The sequence below is a fragment of the Oryzias latipes genome, chromosome 17 (genome assembly GCF_053564925.1).
Source record: "Oryzias latipes strain Hd-rR chromosome 17, Olatipes_Hd-rR_3.1".
NCBI lineage: Eukaryota > Metazoa > Chordata > Actinopteri > Beloniformes > Adrianichthyidae > Oryzias > Oryzias latipes.
In genome coordinates, this window is record NC_136253.1 from 13,739,555 (window position 1) to 13,760,541 (window position 20,987).

General features: G+C 41.6%; 1 protein-coding gene across 1 annotated transcript; it reads right to left on the reverse strand.

Moving 5' to 3' along the window:
• Window positions 1–1,430: 1,430 nt before the first annotated feature.
• On the reverse strand, window positions 1,431–2,355 carry LOC144986708 (uncharacterized; the record flags this gene model as incomplete). The annotated part of the gene is made up of 2 exons (XM_078934480.1): window positions 1,431–1,860; window positions 2,013–2,355. Coding segments are annotated over 2 exons (573 nt in total), but the record flags the coding sequence as incomplete, so codon positions are not given.
• Window positions 2,356–20,987: the final 18,632 nt, after the last annotated feature.

Sequence of the window (20,987 nt, forward strand, 5' to 3'; positions counted from 1 at the left end):
TATCTGCTGTTTAACAGCTGTGGAGAAAATACACAAGTATCAATTCATGTTCTGTTTCTTGATGAATCTCTGTGATCCATGATGAACTCATGTTGATGCTGGAAGCTGCTTGAAATGTTTTCTACACTGTTTATGTCTAGAGAAAAATATCAATGATTCTCATCTGTTAACACAGGGAAGTTCCTAAACAGCCATGTGGGGGCGCTCTCCAGCTGCTGTAAATTAAAGTAATGGTTTCAGAGATATTTCAGTTACTTTTAATGGAAGATTCTAAACCATGAAGTCTGTTTTCCTCCAATAGAAACATTTCAGGAGATCTTTGAGTGAAAACTTTTGACCTGATCGTCACAAAGACAAGATTCCAGTTTTTTCTTTGGTTCTCATTGATCTACTGAAGATTTCTCTCTGATGTTTTCAATGTCCTCATTAGGACAAAATAATAAGATGTTTGAGTGAAACTTTTTGTTTCAGGAACTTCACATGTTGTAAAAAACAAAACTGTTTTTTTTGTTTGAATAAAAGGTTGGTTTGTAAAATTCTAATTCTGTACTTTTACCTGATATTACCCCTTGTTAACTAAGCAGAAAATGTCCACACCAAACACACAGATTTTACTCTAAACAAACACAAAAATGGTCTCACTGCTCTCATGGACGCACACTTAAGCTTAGAAACCCAAACCGCTCTTTAAAATATTGTGTTTGCTGCTCTGTTTACTTCTGTTTACAATTTATTATTGGATGTACTCAAACAACGAGGGCGCCCTCTAGTGGTGAACCTTAGAACAACGCCTCAGTCCTCTTAAGAACAGCATTAATAATGTTAAGTTTCAAACAACTTTAGTTGTTTATTTTTAGATTTTCTTTCTTCTGGCTCGTGATTTTGTTTTTATCCTCTCCATCTTCCCCTCTTTACCCTCTCTCCTCTACCCATGATTAGAGACAATGGAAGTGATGATTCATTTAAAGCTCTGAATTCAGAATCCTCATGAAGAAATAAATATGAATACACATATTTTGGGATTTGTGATTCTATAATTACTGAAACCAATTTCTAAAACAGAAAACAGGAGAATATTTGTCAGAATCAGAAAAACAAAAATGATGTTTGTGTATTTCCTTTGTGTTTGTTTTTAATTGTGTAGCCAGAGTTCAGGGTGTGAAGGCTGCAGAGCACAAACACACACATCTGCAGGCAGTTTGATTGTCTGTCAGCAGCATTTCCTGTAATCCAAACCACTGAGAGCAGATTCATATCTGCTGCTGTTCACTCATCAACCTCCCTCCTCTCTGCTCTCTGTCTTTATTCTGCTGCATGGAAACTTTTGATTTGTTGATGTTCTTGAAAGAATCACAAACTTACAGTTAAATGTCTGAAAACAAGAAAATTGTTTTTAAGTTTATTGAGAATATTGTTGCAAATAAAATGTAAGAATATGGATCAATGTGTATAAACAGAAAATGTAAATGAAAAATCAGAAAACTGCAAAGTTCTATCTCTACAACACAGCTGACACAGTTTGATGAAGGATCTACAGCAAGTCATGAAGAACATTTGAGAACTGTGATCAAAGTGATGAATGAGATGAAAGGAGGAGATTTGATGGAGAAAAAAGACCAGCAGAAAACAGTCATTCAGCATGTCTGGAGTTGGTGGATGCTCCCTTGTTTCTGAGGATCATCAGCAGAGAGAGTCCACAGCAGTACACCAGACTCTTCACTATCAGCACTGAGTACAGCAGGCAGAGCAGCTTCACCCTGCACTCAGACTGGAAGGACAGCTCCACCAGGTCCAGAGGAGGAACAGAGGCTGTTCCTTCTGCTAGAATGCTGGAAGATGCTGGATGGGATGTTGGAGCTGCTGGATGGGATGTTGGAGCTGCTGGATGGGATGTTGGAGCTGCTGTGGAACCTGCAGCTGGAAGTGCAGGAACCTCTGAAACAGAGAAAGAGTCAGAAAGAGTCAGCATGAAGCTGAATCTGTGTTGAACACAGTCACCAAGCCTTCATTACCTTGTTGTGTTTGGGCCTCCACTGTGCCCCCCTCATGTTTGACGGAGCAGATGTATTTATAGGAGCTGTCCTCTTGCTGATGGAGCAGCAGGATGGAGGCGCTGCGTCCCGACTCTCTGAGATCCAGCTGCTCTTCAGAGGTCAGGTCCTCCAGTGGTCCGTTGTTCTTCTGTCTTTTCCAGGAGAACTGGACCACAGGAGGAAACATGGCTGAGGCCAGACACAGCAGGGAGCTGCTCCCCTCCACATGGACTCTGGATGCTGCTGGGTACACGCTCACCACGGGCTTCACTACGGACTCATCTGAAGTTTGACAGCAGCAACAAGCAGCACAGACACACACTCACACAGTCAACAGCAGCTTCCAGAAGTGCATTCAGTCTGATCCTGGAAACTCCATGAACTCTGATCACTAAACTCCTCATCAATGCAGCACAAAGTTCACTTCACTCACTGGATTCAGCTTCACATCAAACCGTCATCAGGAGACACGACGGCTGCAAATCATTTCTACACTCAGACTAACTCATTTGGAAGAAAAAGATCTTTAGAAATTTGGAAATTAAACATTAAATCTGTGATTGAAAATATTAAAAATGCTGAATTTGAAGTTTGTTAATCGATTTACTTGTCACTCTATGATAACATTTTTATATTTTTTAACATTTAAAAAAATCTTTTTCATACCATGGTCCGGGTGAATACTTGATTCTGATTGGCTGCTGGATGTGCGTTAAAACCTGATAACCGCACGGTGAAAAAAGAAGTTCCGGTCATCTAGCTTAAATGTTTTTTATCACTGTGCCGGCTTCTTTAAATCCACCTTTTGCTTCATCATTTGGACAAAAACAAGCGTTAAGGGGTGAACTTTCTCTCTGAACTAATGCTTTATTCAGCCCATTGGAAAGATCAGCATATATATATCAAATCTTGACTGCAGCGGTGGTGCTGGGCGACGCAAACTATTTATAAATACTTCGCTTTTTGTGAGAAAAGTGATCCAAGTTGGAATAAAAAAAAACAAGAATTAAGGACTAAAAATTGGTTACTCTTTATTTCTTTTGTGACCATGGTATAAGCGGGTTAATGGCCTTCAAAGTGTGCATTATTACTTTTTAACGCACTTCGCGGAAGCAACTATCCTCCGTTTCACGTCGGACGGTTTAGGCTTCCACAGCGTGGGTTTAAAAGTGATACTGCATACTTTGTCGGCCATTAACCCTTACATATCATCCAGAACTTTAGTCATTTTATTAAAAAAAACAAATGATCTTCTTTTGGTTTGCTGGTCTAAATTTTTATTTTATTTTACTTTGAATCTATGAAACAGCTTATAACCTAACCTCACATTTTTGAAAACATTCAAGAAAGAAAAAAGAGACCAAAAAACATATCAAGTTTGTCAAATAAGCCGTTTCATCTCACATTAAAGACTTTCTTGATTGTCAGACATTTTAGATTCTAAATATTTCACAAAGAAACGCTAATAAAATGTTATGATCATTAATTAATCTGAAAAATCAATTTTTAAATGATTATTACTTTAGTAAACACTCGAACTTAAATTGTGCAAAGTGCTTTGTATTTTTCAAATTTATGTATAATTTATCATTTCAATTTAGTTTAAACAAGTTAAAAGTCAAGATCAATTTATACAACTTTTTGTGAATCTTGATTTACTTCAACATGATCATTTTCCTCCGTTTTGTTTCCAAACTTCAGTTCAATTCAGTTGAAGCTCAGATCTGATCTTGTTCTCAGAAACCAGCAGATGTTCCAGAATCAGTGAGACCATCAAACTCTAAATATTTGCAACATCACTCAGATTTGCAGAAATCAAGAATCAGTTTAGTTGTTCAGTGAGATTTCAACATGTTTGCAGAAATGATTCAGCTTTTCTTCTGGAACAATGGCTGCTTGATGAATTCTCTGCTAATGATGAACAAACTAACATGTGAAGCTGAAGCAGCAGAAACTGACTTGAAACACATTTTCTACAATCAAACAGCTGAAGGAGCAGAAATGGTTCTTCTTACCCGTTAAAAACAGTCCAGTTCCAGACCCAAAGATGAAGTAGTAATAGCTCGACCCACACAGTGAGAAAGTGTGTTACAAAAACCTGTGTGCTGTTAAAGTGTCATCTGAGTGAATCAGGATCATATTTCAGCTCCATGATGAGTTTCTCTAATGTTCAGATCAACATGACTGTCTCTGTCTGCAGTGGAGGAACTTGGTGAACTGCTGTGTGAAATGAGAGAAGAAAATGACAAATATTCCTGCAGTTATTAGATGAAAGATTCATGCAGGAAGTGACAGCATGAAAGAGGAAATGTAGAGTTGTGCACGTGTTCAGTTATCCTGAAGTCCATCAGTCTGTTTTCTTCTGCTCCTCCTGAAACCACAGGAACATGAGAGAGCAGCACAGTTCTGCTGGGAGTCCAAACACAGACACATTCAGCATTCAGAGCTCACTTCCACTCTCAGAGTTTCTGTCTCACTTCTGGTCTCTGCTGCTTTCATGCAGTCAAACAGAAGCAGAAAGATCTCTGCTCCTCTGAGAAAACCACACTTTGGTTTTCAATCCCATTCTGTCTGAACAGAACATTTCTCTGAACCAGAGCAGTTTGTGTTTCTGAAACTAGAGAAGCTGATTCAATGAAAACTGCAGATGTAGACCATGAAGAAGCTCAAATCCACATTCACATTCTGGAAGGATCAGTACCTAAAAGTCCAGGACAGAGACTCTGGAACATTTAGAAAAATGCTTCTTTCTGAAGCTCAGGGATGTCGTTGGTGGAGAGATAGTTAAGTTCAGATGGGAGAGTTAAAGATGAACAACTCTGGTAAAAACATGGATGGAACAACACAGAAAGACTACTTAGTGAGAAGCAACACATTTAAACAGAGACAGAGATCCATAGTGTGACTCTTCCTCTCTGAGGATGAGGAGTCTCTGGAATGAACAGAAACCTTCAGGAGAGCAGCAGCTGTAGAGATGAACCAGCAGCTCCATGAAGTCCTTCTTCAGCACAGAACAGAGTTCTCCATTGGAGAAAAAAAAGCTTCAAAGCATTTTGGACCTTAAAGCAAAGTACAGAAAAGTTATATAAATATAAACCATTTACCAGAGAAGATGAAACATGAAAGTTTGATCTGTTTGATTATTTTGTCTCTAAATAATTCAGATTTCTGACTGAGGTTTGGATTTCTTGGAGCTGAAACAGCTTGAAACTGTTCAAACAGTTGGACTGACATGGATCTACTGAAGAAAAGAGAAGCTTTTTGGATGTTTATGTAAAGCAGTAGCCTAAATGAGTCAGCAGGTGGTGCTATTGTGGCGCATGAGCTCTCTGGGTTCAGGTTTGTTTTCTATTTTATCCCTCGCGGGACACCGTATTTAGAGTTCTTGACTACTCTGTGTGGCGCGAATTCCCTCAGTGTTCGTTTATGGTTTGGAAGGTAAGCACTCTAGATTGCACCCTCTGCATCTTAGTTAAATAACTTGACCATAAGCAATTGTTATGAGGTTTATGCAAAAATATATTTGTGTTGAGATGTTCAGTTGCCACCTGAAAGGGTTTTTTTGGAGTTTATTTCATTGTTTAATATGAGCTTGTCAGCTTTTTATTGTAAGCTATGTAGTTAGCTATGCACTTTATTTCTATGTTTAGCAGCTAATGAAACACAGCACTTAGTTTTTTTTTTTAGTTCTGTTTAATTCCTTATTTTAAATTTGCATCTACAGTTTTGTAAATGACCAACTGAGACTGAGTGTTCGTTTATGGTTTGGAAGGTGGAATTGTCAGCATCAATACCAAATAAACGGCACGGTCTGAGCCACGACCTTGATCACCGTGTGTCCGACTCCTGCCTCACTGGGTACCCCTAATCAACTACAAATAACACAACGCAGAGTCTTCGGGGTAGAGAGGTGTGGATCCTGCACGGAGTGGGTTACATTTAGATGCAGAGAAACAGGAGTCAGAGAATCTCTTCCTTTAGTCAACAACTAACTGCATCTGCTGGTTTGGTTGCTGAGGGTCTAGTTGAGCATCAGCCTTCAGGTGGAGATCCATTCAAACAGTAGAGACTCACTGAATAGTTTCTCAAGTGGACAAGATTCATTTTTCATTGTTTGTGGGTTTAAAGTAACTGTTCATGTTCAGTTTGAAAGACTTTATTAAAGATCACTGTTCTGATTTCAGTGTTTTCTGATTATCAGAGTTTTCACCTTCAAGAAATTACCACCTCTTTCCTGGACACAGGAATGTTGGACAAAGACAACTAAGACTCTGAAGATTCCTCTGCAATGTGGCTTCATCTATGAATTCCAGCCTTTTCATGAAGGCAGTAGCAACAAATACAATTATTTATGACTCTGTCAGTAAATCCTGGGACTCAGGATCAAATAAGCAAAGATGATGGATGGATTTTAGTTTTGATCAGATTTGATTTTTTGGTCTTTTTGGTATCAAAAGATTGAGTCATTTTTGTGTGAAGGCAGGTTCCACCCTGGATAGGTCCCATTTTAAAATCAGGTAATGTTTTTTTTCTTCCTCTGTAGTTGTTGGAATAATGTATATAAGTTATGTCATATTTGCTTTTATGCATTACTTAGCTATAAAGGTGATATAATCATGTTTGCAGAAGTGTCCACGTTCTGTTTCACAGGAAGGTGGAGGTGAAACTCTTGGGGGAAAACCAACTATCTTAGCGTCCTACCAGCATCAGCATGAGAACTTGCGTGTTATTTGTGTCTAGAATTAATCGAAGGACGCTCTGTGTTAGTTATCCGTGAGAAAAGACTTTGCAGGTCCAGAGATGATGTGGGAAGACTGTGGAAAGACAGACATGTTGCAAATAATGTTTTCTGATCGTGCTGCAAATGTGCTTTATCTGTTTCCCCTCCTTAGAGCTCAGCGCATGTGTAATTGAGATCAGTGTTTTTCAACCTTTTTTGAGCCACGGCACACTTTAACCTTGACAAACATCTCTCAGCACACCAGCACCAGCGCCACGGCCACCAGTGGCCAGCCCACTAGCCAAAAAAAAAAAAAAAAGCAACACAGGTTGTCACAGAAATAATAAGGGGAGTGGGAAAGAGGGACAGTGCACTGTGAACCCGAACAGTCCCATGAGCTCAAAAGTTTTATAAGCACAGAACTCAAAAATAACAACCACGTCGAGTCAGCTTAAAACCTATAAGCCGATTAAACTTTGACCACAGTTATATCTTTATTGGACTAAAACATTTTGAGTAAATGAAACCTTGGTGTCAAAACTTATGAGTAATGAGACGTGATGGCGTCATAACGTACGCCCATGAACGTGAACTCAGCCACAGAAGTCTTCAAGATGGTGGAGGTCTGAAGCGAGCCCAAGTTGATAACTCACATACGTCTAGGTAAGTCGTATTATTTTCCTTTTTATTTTATTGTATGAATTTCGTCTCTGTATTAAATATTTGTTGCTTCTTTTGATGTCCCTTGTAGTATATCCTTTGTATTCATGACGTCCTCCACAATTTTCTATCTTCGAATATTGTTCTGAACAAAACAATTATGTATGTTTTGCAGTATCATGTCATTACAGAATTATTGCATGTGGTTAAAATAAGGTGTTGGGGCAAAGTTTTAAGTTTTACGTTTTCTGAGTTGGTTGGCGCACATTTTAAATTAGCTAACCGTTACTACTAGCTAACCGCTATCTCTGGCAGAGCGGCTGCCACAGGCACATACGAGTCAGTGGGAATTGCCTTTTTTTTTTTACTACTTTTCACCGCAGGCTCTGTGATTTGGTAATCGTAATGTTTTCACGTAACTTGTATTTCATGTAGTAACCTCATAAATGCAAATGTGGGCTAAGTTAGCTGCCTTATGCTAACGTGTTCTCATATATTCTTTTAGTGAACCGGTCCGTTTGAAAAATAAGAGTTCCAGCTAAGAGCTGAGGTAAGTTTAAATTGTAATTTAACTACATGGTTTCAATATTTAAGACACGTGAGCAGCTCCCAGTCCAATGAATCCTTCGGCTATGGAGAACATTTGACCTTATTGACAAATTAAATTAATTGTAAAAAACTAAAAATGTTCAACTTAAGCTATCTTAATATGAAGTTTTGTAGAAGTTATAACTTTGTCCTGAATTGGGCTCGGGTTCAAGTACTAAATGTATCATATAGTTTGCTTAATACTCAAAAACTATTTTTGGTCCATGGTGTGGTTGTGATTTGTGTATCACAATGTCAAACATTTTAAAATAACTGTTTTGTCTACGGTTTGTTCTTGTTAAAACATATCTTCTGAAATATGTAATTCTAGCTAATGCACGTGTAGTGTTTCTCCTTTAAATTCACTCTGAATGATTCACTGGACTCTGGATAGCAGTCACCATGCTTTTTATTTCTCTCTCGTACTTTCTACAACTCCTTGATGACGTCATCACAAATAGCCCGTCTGTTGCTATCCACTACATCCACTACATGCCCCATCCTTTACTCAGATGACTTGTGCTACAAACAGTAACAGAAAATGAGTTAGCCTCTTATACTAAACTTGTAAACATCGGTCGTAAAATGAAATGAAATACTCCCAATAAACACAACTTGTCTCAAGACTTTGACTTCACAAAATAATTTCCGTTTTACATCCGAAATGCAATCTTTAGTACTTAACTTGAAATATGCTTTACCACTTAACTTCCATTTAGAACAATGAACATTCTACTTAAAACAACCTGCTTAAACATTTTTTTTTTTTTTTTTATAAATGGAGAGGGGTGGACTACCCTTCCATTAAACAACGCCAGGGTTTATTCTGCCCCTTTTGTGGCTTTGTTTGTTTATGTGACAAAGTCCTTCAGATGTGTCGGAGCTTTCTTGACCCTCTGAGGTCGACCTTCCTGCTGCTGCGGTGGATCAGGCATTGATGTAATAGGTTCAGCCCCATCATAAAGCATAGAAGTGTCCTGTTCAGGCTCAATCCATAACTTCACGTGTGATACATGTCTCATATTCTTTTTCCCGTCTTTCTCCAGCCATACTGATGGACCTTTTCAGCTGATGACAGTGTAGGGTTCAGGTTCAAATGGTGTTGACAGTTTGTTCTGCTTTTGCTGACATAACAGTACTCTAAATAATAACATGTTTATACAAAAGAAAGCATCTTGATCTTTGACATCAAAGCTATGAAAACCAAATAGTAGGTTTTTATAACAAAGTTGTAAATCAGCAAAAATAGAGTCGGTGATAAATTTGTTAAAGTTTTTCCAAAATCTGTATGTAAATTCACAAGACCAGAATAAATGAGAGCAGGTTTCAGGTTGTTTCTGGCAAAAAGTACAGTTGGTGTTTGTCAGCCTTAAATTTAGTTAAATAATGCTTTGTTGGATAAAATCTGTGTAGAAGTTTAAAAGAGATTTCTTTGACTTTATTTGTTAAGAAGTATTTTTGTGGTAAAGACCAGACTTTTTTCCATTCAATGTTCGAGGTGAAATTAGCCCAATAAGAGGTAGCCGATGGAACAGAAACTAAATTATCTTGAAACAAATTTTTTGAGTTGATTTTTGAGTTCAACTGTTTAGCAGAAGTGAAGCAGAAATTACCCAGAGGGGATTTGAGCACATCAGGAGGATTTAGAGTCAGAGGATGAGCGCTGTAGAAACCCCTGAATAACATGCAAAGCCCAGACATCAAACAGCATCAAACACTACTGCAAATTCTTTGGGAGTTATTGGTATTTTATACTGCATTGTGAAATCTGAGTAGTTATATAATAATCCAGGTTCTTTGAATAATTGATTGAGGAAAATTATACCATTATTAAACCAGTTACTTAAAAACAGAGTTTTCCTTTTATAGACAACATTACAGTTATTCCAAATAATACAACTCTGTGGAGAAAAGTTGTGTTTGTAGATCAGAGCCCAGGCTAAGAGAACCTGTTGATGAAAATTTGACAGTTTCAAAGGGATTTTTGGAATACTATAGTTACAGCATAGCAGGAAGTTAAGGCCTCCTAACTTTGAAAATACAAAATGTGGAATAAAGTTCCAGATAGATGTGGGGTTATTGAGATATTTCTTAATCCAGATTACCTTGAGTGTATTGTTAAGGGCAGTGAAATCAATACAATTTAAACCGCCTTTGTCAGAGGTATTTAAAATAACTGATTTTCTGATATAGTGGGTTTTATTTTTCCATAGAAAGTTATACAACATTCTATTAATTGCATTGCAGACTGTGTTATTAACCTGTAGAGACGTTAAACGAGAAATCCCTTCTGCTTTTGTAAGCAGAACTCTGCCTTTCAAAGATAGATCTCTTTGCAGCCATTGGTTTAGGCTTTTTTGGGTTTTATCTAATATTGGAGAGAAATTTGTACATCTGGATTGCATATCTTTAGTGATTTGAATACCAAGGTACGTTACAGACGTTTTTACAGGAATACTTTGGATAGATGTAAGCGAACAGTTTTTAACAGGCAGAATTTCACATTTATTTAAATTAAGGGTGAGTCTAATATCAATCGCCACAGCTACTTGTGAAGCGTCTCGGAGAAAGAGAGCAGTGTCATCTGCTAGTTGACTTATGAATATTTCCCTTTCAGCCACAATTAAACCTTTTAATGGGCTGAGTTTGGTATGTAGGTTGAGGAGTTGAACAGAAAGAAGAAAACAGATACACTGATAAGGGGCATCCCTGCCTTACCCCACCTTTCAAGAAGAATCTAGGAGAAGTTCCGCTGGCGAGTTTTATAGAACTATTACTATTGACATATAAAGTTTGGACAGCATTGCAGAACAATTGACCAAAACTAAATTTAATGAAAGCAGCAATAATAAAATTGTGTTCTAAAGAATCAAAGGCTTTATAAAAGTCTAGAAAAAGAATGAGACTGTCATCCTGTACGAATTCTGAGTAATCTAGTATGTCTAAAATTAATCTAATATTGTTTTAAATATGACGATTCTGCATAAATCCAGACTGATTTTCATCAAAACTTGTATCTAAGAGAGGCTTTATTCTATTTGCAAGAATCAAAGCCAATATCTTATAATCACAATTCATTAAGGTGATTGGTCGCCAGTTATCTAAGGAAAGAGGATCCTTTCTCGGTTTAGGGATCAAGGTAATCAGTCCTTGAGATAACGTGGGTGGGAGTGCACCCTTGTTAATGCTTTCTTCAAAAACCTTTAGTAAAAATGGGGCTTAGTTGTCAGAAAACTGTTTATAGAACTCGGCAGTAAGGCCGTCTGTTCCAGGAGATTTATTTACTTTCAGATATTTTATAGCATCTGTGACCTCATTCAAAGAAATGACATCATCACAACAGACTCTTTCCGCTTCACTCACTTGAGTAATATTATTGACAGTGTTAAGAAAGGTAAGGGCAGATGTTGAACAATAGTTGAAAGAATAAAGTTTACTACAAAAATCAGAACAATATTTCGCTATGGTACTTCTATCATCAGAAATGACCCCATTAATATTTAATTGTGAAATAGAATTGCTATTAGACTGGTATTTCTCTAGCCTGAAAAAATAGGCAGAGTTCTGCTCTCCTTTTTCAATCCACCTTCTCCTAGATCGGATAAACGCTCCTTCAGCTTTACGTTTATAAATGTCATCTAACTTGTGTTGTAATTCTATTAAGCTGTTTTATCCGTTTCATCTAGGACCTCTGTTGGTTTAGATGTAAGAAGAGCAATCTTCTGTATTACCTCTGTCTCATCAGCTCTTCTTTTTTTTTGTTAAGTCAGAGCTAAAAAATTTACCAAGTTCGTATTTCAAAAGTTCCCAATTATTACAGGATGAGTGTACAGCTAGTGCTTTGTTCCAATAAAGTTTTATTAAGCGATGAGTTTCAGAAATCACCTCCAGATGCTCAAGAATGGTGCTGTTTAACTTCCAGTATGAAGCTTTAGTGCCAGAGGAGCTCGACAAAGGGACAGTTAGATGAATTGTTTTATGGTCTTAAAGCGGTGTGGCATGAATATCTGTTTTAACATTTTTTAAGTCTTTAGAAGTAAGCCAGAAATCAATGCGCGAGTGTCTGGTCTGTGATTTGTTACACCATGTATAAGCTCTTTGGTTTGGATGAGAATCTCTCCAAGAATCAATTAAATCTAATTTTTGTGCAAGCAACTTTATAGGAGAGTTAGAGTCTAGACTCCTAGGAGGCCATCTATCAACAGAATCATCAAAAACTGTGTTAAAATCCCCTCCAAATATTATAAAAGACTTTGGGTATTTAGCCAGTGCAATAAACGTGTTTCTAGTCTATTGAAGAGAAGATTATTTTCTGATTGGGTGTTGAACCCGTACACGTTGACTAGAATAAAGACGGAATGGGCTACTTCAAGTATTATAAAAATGTAATGACCATCTTTATCTGTTTTTCAGTATGCAGACACCAGCAGCTCGCTCTGTACCATGTGACATCCACACATCATTTCCCCACTGTGACCTCCAGAAGGATTTTTCTTGTTCAGTTGAGTGGGACTCTTGGATAAAACAAAAATCTGAATTAAACTTCTTACAAAACAAAAAAATGGCTTTACGTTTAACATTGTTTCTTAAACCTCTCGCACTTAAAGAAATAATGGATAAAGACATGAAATTGAAAGAGGAAAAAAGAACAAAAACAAAAGATATTTAGACCAAAGAAGAAGAAAAAAGAAGTTGAGTTAAGGATTTTTGGTCACTTAGGAACAGAAACAAGATATAATGTTGTACCAAAAACAATATTAATGCAAAATAATAAGAATTAAAATAAAAAGTAGCAGCTTGAATGCAATAAGCTTATGAGCTCAAATAAAATCAAATTTTGAGCAACAGTATCATTTTGGACAAATGGGAAAAATAGCAAAAAACGTTCAACTCCAGCTTTCACATCTGCAGCCTTCGTTAAGGTGGCAGGATTTCTTTACCATTAACAAAGGCACGTCCTCCAACAAAAAACGGCAGCTTGTTCTCCCTCCTGGCTTTCTCAATGGCCGGCCACAGTCGTTTTCTCCGTTCGCGGTCTTCAGCACACAGATCCTCCGCCATTTTCAGGTTGTGTTCTTTCAGAAAGGCAAACTTCTTTGCGGCGCGCCAGACAGCATCGGGGTGAATCCTCGCAGTAAACTGAATGATGATCCCTCTCGGTTGGTTGTGTTGGGACTCGTGACCGAAGGAACCCAAACGCAGGAAGGAATTACTCGAAACTCAAAGTAGACTGTCACAGGTTTACTAGAATTCTCAAGGAAGTCAAACATCCAGTTGTACAAACAAACAGGACTCTGCGACACTGAAAACAACAAGGAGAGAAACTTAAATACCTAGCCACATAATCAGGAAACTAAAAACAGCTGAGAGAAACACGTGAACACATTAAAGGGGGAGGAGGAGGGTGCAGCTGCCAGCTGAACCATGACATAACCCCCCTCACAAAGTCCGGCTCCCAGACGGTACCCGACGAGGCTGATCAGGGTGGTCACGGTGGAAACGGGCAATCAAGCTTGGGTCTAGGACGTGGCGCTCCGGCACACACTGACGATCAGCAGGGCCATACCCCTCCCAGTCCACCAGAAACTGGACGCCTCGACCAACCCTCCTGGAGGCGAGGAGTTCTCGAATGGTGTAGACAGGGCCTCCATCCACAGAACGAGGTGCAGGAGGGGGCACGGGGGGAGGCTGAAGGGGTGAGTCCTTTGCAGGCTTGAGTTGGCTGACGTGGAACACTGGATGAACCCTGAGAGTACGGGGCAGACCAAGCCTGACTGCCACAGGGTTGATGATTCCAACTATGGGGTAAGGACCAATGTAGCGAGGCATCAGCTTCCTAGAGCCCCCCTTGAGAGGAATGTCTGTGGAAGAGAGCCACACACGATCTCCCAACTTGTAGTCAGGGGCAGCCGTCATCCGACGGTTGCAACAGCGGTAAACCTCTCTTGGTTTCTCAGCAACCGGTGTCGGAAGCCCTCCCAAAAACGCAGACAACGTCTCACAAATGCAGCAGGACCCGAAACAGAGGCCGCCTGCTCCTGGTGTGGGAAGAGAGGCGGTTGGTAGCCGTAAGCTGCTTGGAAAGAGGAAAAAACCGGTGGTATTGATGAGAGAGTTTTGTAAATATTCTGCCCAGGGGAGATGAGATGACCAGGTGTTTGGGTTCTTTGAGCACATAGCTCGTAGAGTGGTATTAAGACCTTGGTTGAAGGCCTTGAGGGAGAAGAAAAAGATGAAATACAGCTCACCAGTTCCCTCCTTGCTGATGAGCCCTGTCGTTTCCCGGGCAGTCGCGCACAAAATGTCTTGACCGTCCACAGTACAAACAAAGTCCAGCTCCCATATGGCGCCGCCACTCAGCGGGAGACAGACGTCCTGCACCCAGTTGCATGGGCTACGGGGAAGGGAGGAACGCCCTGGCGCGGAGTGCTGGAACGGAGCGGAGGATCACTCACAGGAGGAAGCGGGCGAGGACGGGGGCTGGTGTTGCGGCATCGCTCACGACCCCGTTCCCGCATCCTCCGAGCAATACGGACTGCCAGATCAATCAGCTCCTCTAGGTCCTCAGGAATCTCCCTCGCCGCCAGCTCATCCTTAAGGAGGCTGGAGATACCCTGGAGAAACACGTCCACTAGTGCCTCATCCGCCCAGCGGGTGCTGGCAGCCAGGGTTCGGAACTCCACGGCGTAGTCTGAGGCGCTGCGCGGTCCCTGCTGGAGCCGAAGAAGCTCAGATGCGGCTGCTCGTTGGGGTGTCGTAGGGTCGAACACAGTGAGGAGCTGGGTTGAAAATGCTCGGAAAGAGCGGCAAAGCTCGGCTCCGCGCTCCCACTCTGCCAAACCCCATCGTTTGGGCTCTACCCGTCAAAAAGCTCAAAGCAAAAGCAACCTTGCTCTGCTCGGAGGGGAACTCGTCAGGGTTGAAATCAAAGTGGAGGCGACAGGAGGTGATGAACGCCCGGCAGTCTTCAGCTGTTCCATCGAACGGCTCGGGATGACCCAGTCTGGTTTGGCGGGTCGAAGGTGAAGGAACATGCTCCAGCCTGGAGAGACGATCGTGGAGCTGTTGCATCCCGGACATGAACCCACGCATCTCCTGAGCCAGAGCCAACAGCTCCTCACTGGCGGTGGAGCCTCCTTCAGCCGATGATCCAGGTAAGTCCCTCAGCTGAGAACCTCCTGCTGGGTTGGTCATGGTCGCAGAGTAATGTTACGACTCGTGACCGTAGGAACGCAAACGCAGGAAGGAATTACTCGAAACTCAAAGTAGACTGTCACAGGTTTACTAGAATTCTCAAGGAAGTCAAACATCCAGTTGTACAAACAAACAGGACTCTGCGACACTGAAAACAACACGGAGAGAAACTTAAATACCTAACCACATAACCAGCAAACTGAAAACAGCTGAGAGAAACAGGTGAACACATTAAAGGGGGAGGAGGAGGGTGCAGCTGCCAGCTGAACCATGACAGGTTGTTTTTCGGTCTCGTCGGACCGAGTCTGTGTACGGTATCCACAACATCGGGGAATTTATCTTTCGCCTCCGGTAGAACAGACTGACAGATCTGGATCACTTCTTGCCGCACGTTCTGATTTTCTTTCTCATCCAAACCGCGAAGTTTCAGTTTCCAGCGGCGGGAGTAGCTTTCCATCTGGGAGATCCTTTTTTCCTGTGTTTCCACGATTGTTTTATATTTCTCCAGTTGTGCCTCAGCGTGGACCACTCTGTTCTTCATGTCACTAATCTCAGTGCAAACGACATCAACGGAGTCATTTACAGCTGAGATTTGCATGGAGTTCTCCTGCACTGCTTTTTTCATTTCAGAGTTTTCTCTGGAGTAGCCACTAATTAACCTTTCCAGAATGTCTGACCTCGAGTTTATCAATTGTGTAAGTGACGAGAGTTGAGAAAGAAACGCAGGATGGACGGGGCTCCGTGCACCACCAACACCAGCTCTGCAGTGGAGGCCAGGAGTCGACAGGACCTCCATGAAGACCAGGCCGAGGCCGGGCCCAGGGCTCCAGCCCTCTGCTCTACGCCCAAGCAGTCGTGGGCTGAGGTGACACGTCGCGGCCGGAGGATCTGTGGACCCGAACCCGAAACTGCCAGCTCGGGGAATCTAGCGCTGACCAACCACTTTGCCCCGCTGGCTGAAGACCTCACCGCGGCGTCAGCGACCCGAGCGGGCCCACCAGAACCGACCTCGGGCGGAGCTCCTACCGAGGCATCCAGCTCTGCTGCTGGTCTCAGCCAGGCGACGACTCCCATGTCCACCTCTACAGGTCCAACGGCGTCTGCTGCTTCGGGGCCCGCTTTGCTGGAACCTGACCGGCTCGCGCTTCTTCCGGGAGCCGCGGCACTGGCCCCAGCCGCCTGGATCCTCCGCTGGCGCCCGCCACGAGAGGGAAACGCCGTCGTCGTCTACTGAAAGAGGCGGTGGCCCGACGCTCAGGCGAGCTTTCCCAGGGCTCGCGCGCTGCATCCTGCGTTTCAGCGGCTTCAGGGGATCCACTTTCCACATCAAAACCAGGTTTTCACGCTGGAATACTGTCTGCCCAGAAACATCGCTATGGAGCTCCCATTTCTCCACCTGAGCCCGCTGGAGCGGAGGCCGCTGCTCATCACCCCGCTGCTGTCGCGGGGAGACCCGCTGGGAGACCCGGACCTATGCAGCAGCCCGTGCTCATCGTGGGAGACTCCGTTGTCCGGGATGTCCGGGTCAGAAGGTGCCACACACACTCACTATCTGGAACGGTCGTCAATGGCATTAAAAACTCTGCCCACCAACTCTCTGTGAAACACCCCTCTGCGGAGACTTTTATCATACATGCAGGCACCAACAACCTGAAACTGCAGCGATCAGAGACTCTGAAAATTGACTTCATCCATCTGATTCACACCATCTAACAGTTAAACATAAACTGCATCATATCTGGACCACTACCTGCACCCCGTTATGGAGACATCATGTTCTCACGCGTCCATCAGCTTTACATTTGGTTAAAAACATATTGTCATTCAGAAGCATTCCATACGTTGATAATTTCACAACTTTTTACAACCGACCAAATCTCTTCAAATCAGACGGTTTACACCCCAACAATAGTGGTTCCCGTCTTCTCAGCATGAACATTGATCTCTCCCTCCGTTCTTTCAAAACTATTCCCAGCTGACGGTTGAACCAGGACACCCACACCCCTGGCTCATCATTTTCTGCCATAGAGCATCATCTACCAGTCCGCATCACCAATAGACATTCAAATCATTTGCAGTCATATCCACGTGCCTCGCATGTTAGATGTCTCCAACCAATTCACTCATCAGTCACAAAACCCATGACATGCACACATCAGATTGTACCCACAACCATGAAGATGGCTCTTTTAAATGTCGGGTCACTTTTAAATAAGTCTTTTCTCATTAATGATCTGATTTTAGACCATGATTTAACCTGTTTGTTTTTAACTGAGACCTGGCTTGCCACTGATGCACCAGCTATTCTCACTGAGGCTTCTCCACTTAATTTTAACTTTTTATTTTCAATCAGGGGAGGAAAGAAAGGTGGAGGTACAGCATCGATTGCTCACAAAACAATATCATCTGAAAATATTTTACTTAGTAAATATTGTTCATTTGAGCATCATGCTTTTCTTTTTGGAGACCCACCTGTTTTAACTGTCACAGTATACAGACCACCAACCCCTCCTTCCTGTTTTATCGAATAATTTTCTGGATTTTTATCATCTCTTCATCTTAGGTACAATAGGATTTTATTAACTGGTGATTTTAATTTGCATGTTGATAGACGATATCTATGCCTGTGAGTTTTTAAATCTTCTGAGTAGCATGGATTTTCAGCAGCATGTCACACAGCCAACTCACAACAGACGACACACCCTGGACCTTGTCATTACCTACGGTCTGTCCAACGGGGTGTCCTCTGTTGTTGACTTGGTCATATCGGACCATTATTGTGTGTTTTTTTAATGTCACCAGTGAAATCCAGCAGGAAGCCTCAGTGAGAACTCTGAGGAAGCGGTATTTAACTCCTGAAGTGGCTGCAAGTTTTATTGATATTTTTAAGCAAACTCCTGCTCAGATTTTACCTGCACCCTGTGATTTTATTGTTGATCATTTTAATAACAGACTTCAGTCTTCCATAGATGCAGTGGCTCCATTCAAAACAAAAACATTAAGAGCCACTCCTAAAATCCCATGGAAGACTGATGACATTAAGGGTCTGAAGCAGAACTGCAGGAGGTCAGAGAGGAGATACAGGAAGACGAAATTGATAATTCATAAAGACATTTGAAAAGAACAACTCAAAATCTACAATAACTCAGTTAAACGGGCCAGAACCTCTTAGTTTTCTAAAATCATTTCAGAAAATAAAAATAAAATTTTTTAAAACCATTGATATTTTATTAAATAAAAACTTCAACAAGTCCTCCATGCCATCATCTAATGCTGCATGTGAGGACTTCGCAGACCACTTCATGGGTAAACTCAATGCTATGAGATCAAACATTTCATCCATGCAATACACTGATCTTAACAGACCACCAGCATTGTTTTTACCAGAAGAAACACTGGGGAGTTTTGTCATGGGGCCTGTTGCACAAAAGTAGGATAAGGGATTAAGCCAGGATATCTTGGTGCTCTTGGCTCAATTAATCCCCAATCCGGTTGCACTAAAGCTGGATAGGGGGCAGGAGGATATGTTATGGTATAAATTACCATAGAGATTTATTCTGTGGAGCTAGCCTGCTCCAGACCATGCTAAATTCCAGGATCTATTTAATCTCATCCCTAATGTCAGTCAGCAGTCGCCACAAATGGAAACCAATAGTTATGTCACTGCTCACTATACATTGTTATCACATATAACTAGACCCACTGTCATTATTTAAACGTTTGTGATCATTAATTTCAATCATTTTGGATAAATAATGAGTTTTAGATGATGTTGCTATCATTAGATAATTTACAGTTTCCCATAGACTATAAGGCTATATATAAAATGATAGAATATTGGGCCACAGAGGGGAAAAAAAGACAAGTCATAATATTGTAACCAGTTGTTTTAAAGGAGGACAGTTGTTAAAATGACAGATGTGGGGCATTTCGTGAAATTGTACTTCAGTATGGTTTCATAAACGAAGACATGCTGATGTGCCAGAATATGAAGTATCACATTGTCATAACTATCAAAACTGTAAAACGAATATGTTGCTTTTCTGCAGAAAGAACCAGCCTCATAAATTTATGACTTTATCCTTTTTCCTCAGTGGGGCCCTAGTACTCTTGTCATATAAACAAGTACACATTCCATATAAATATAAAAACACAATGTGTAACATTATGTTCCTTTATTGAATAAGGACAAAACAAAGCAGGTAAACCATCAGCTCCTTTCGAAACTGAAGTCAAAGTGACTCTACAAGATGGAAAGCACAGAATCAAAGCATATTATACAAAATGATACGTACACATTCAAAGGTCTGTATATAACACACCCTGCATGTCTGCACACTAAAAGAAATGCAGGACAAATCCATGCACATAAACTGAACAGACAAATGAATGGATGCAGTAGCCTCCCTGCAGCCTTGTATTACACACAGTATACCGCACAAACATCATAAGAGGCCAAATTCGTACAAAAAAACAGACCAAAAAAAACTCATTTCCTCTGCCACAGCAGGACATTTTTTACCTAAATTGAAAGCACACATACTAACTAAAATAACTCAACACATATTGGTCCCTCAGCAGCCGACCACTGTCGTCATCAGGGAAGATGGCCGGATTGTCCCAGTCCATGGCTGGTGGCACTCTGGGGGCCCTCTCCTTCCTCAGGCAGGCAACATTGGGGAGGATAGCACAAGCCGCAGTAATATCACATGCCCTAACAGGGTTGACCCTTAATTTGTGAAGGCAGTGAAAGCGTGCCTTCAGGAGGCCAAAGGTCATTTCAACTCTGGCCCTGGTCCTGGCATGGGCATGGTTGTAGGCCTGCTGTGCTTCCTGGGGGTCTGTGAAAGGTGTCAGGAGAAAAGGCTGGCAGCCATACCCCCTGTCTCCCAGCAACACACCAGAGAATTCACCTGTCAACACAAAATCTCATTACTACCTCATAAACACAGTGATATTCTTGACACAGCCATGATGGTTATAAATAGGGGTTGTGTGGCTTACCTTGTGATAGGCACTGATAGATTTCAGAGGCCCGAAAGATTCTGGAGTATGGACTGTGCCAGGCCATTTTGCCACAACATTGCTGATCAATGCACATCATTGGCAATGCAGAGTGTTTGTCAATGGACAATATCAAAAAGTTATGTTCACCTGAACATTAATGCTGTGAAAGGATTTCCTATTCACAAAATCGGCCTCATGGGCACCTGAGGGGGCTTTTATCCTTATGTGTGTGCGGTCCACTGCACCAATGACATTGGGGAAACCTGTCACACAGAGTAATGAGTATCCTACTATGTGTTAACAGTTGTCCTGTAATTTGTAGATCCTCTTACCTGCAATCCAATAGAACTCCTCTTTCATGTCACAGAGTCTTCTGTGGCCAGGGAAGGAGATGAAGACATCTGCTAATGCTTTGATAGCCAGACACACACTCCTTGTTGTGCGGCAAATTGTGGCCTTGTTCAGCTGTTCTCCATCCCCCACTGAGTACAGGAAGGCTCCACTAGCAAAAAAGTCCAAGGCCACACAAACCATTTGCTCCACACTCAGTGCATGGCTCCGTGCAGTGCGGTGCTTAATCCTGGGACCCAGTAGTCTGCATAGATACCTGATGCCATCTGCAGAAAACCTGTATCTTTCATATAGATGGTTATCAGGGAAGGCCAGTGTGTCCAACCGGTCCCTGAAGACCACTTCTCGCCTGAAGGCTCTCCTCAGCACAAGTGCTTCTTCATCCACCACATCTTGAAAGAATGGGCATGCCATTGTCAGAGCAGAAAGGATCA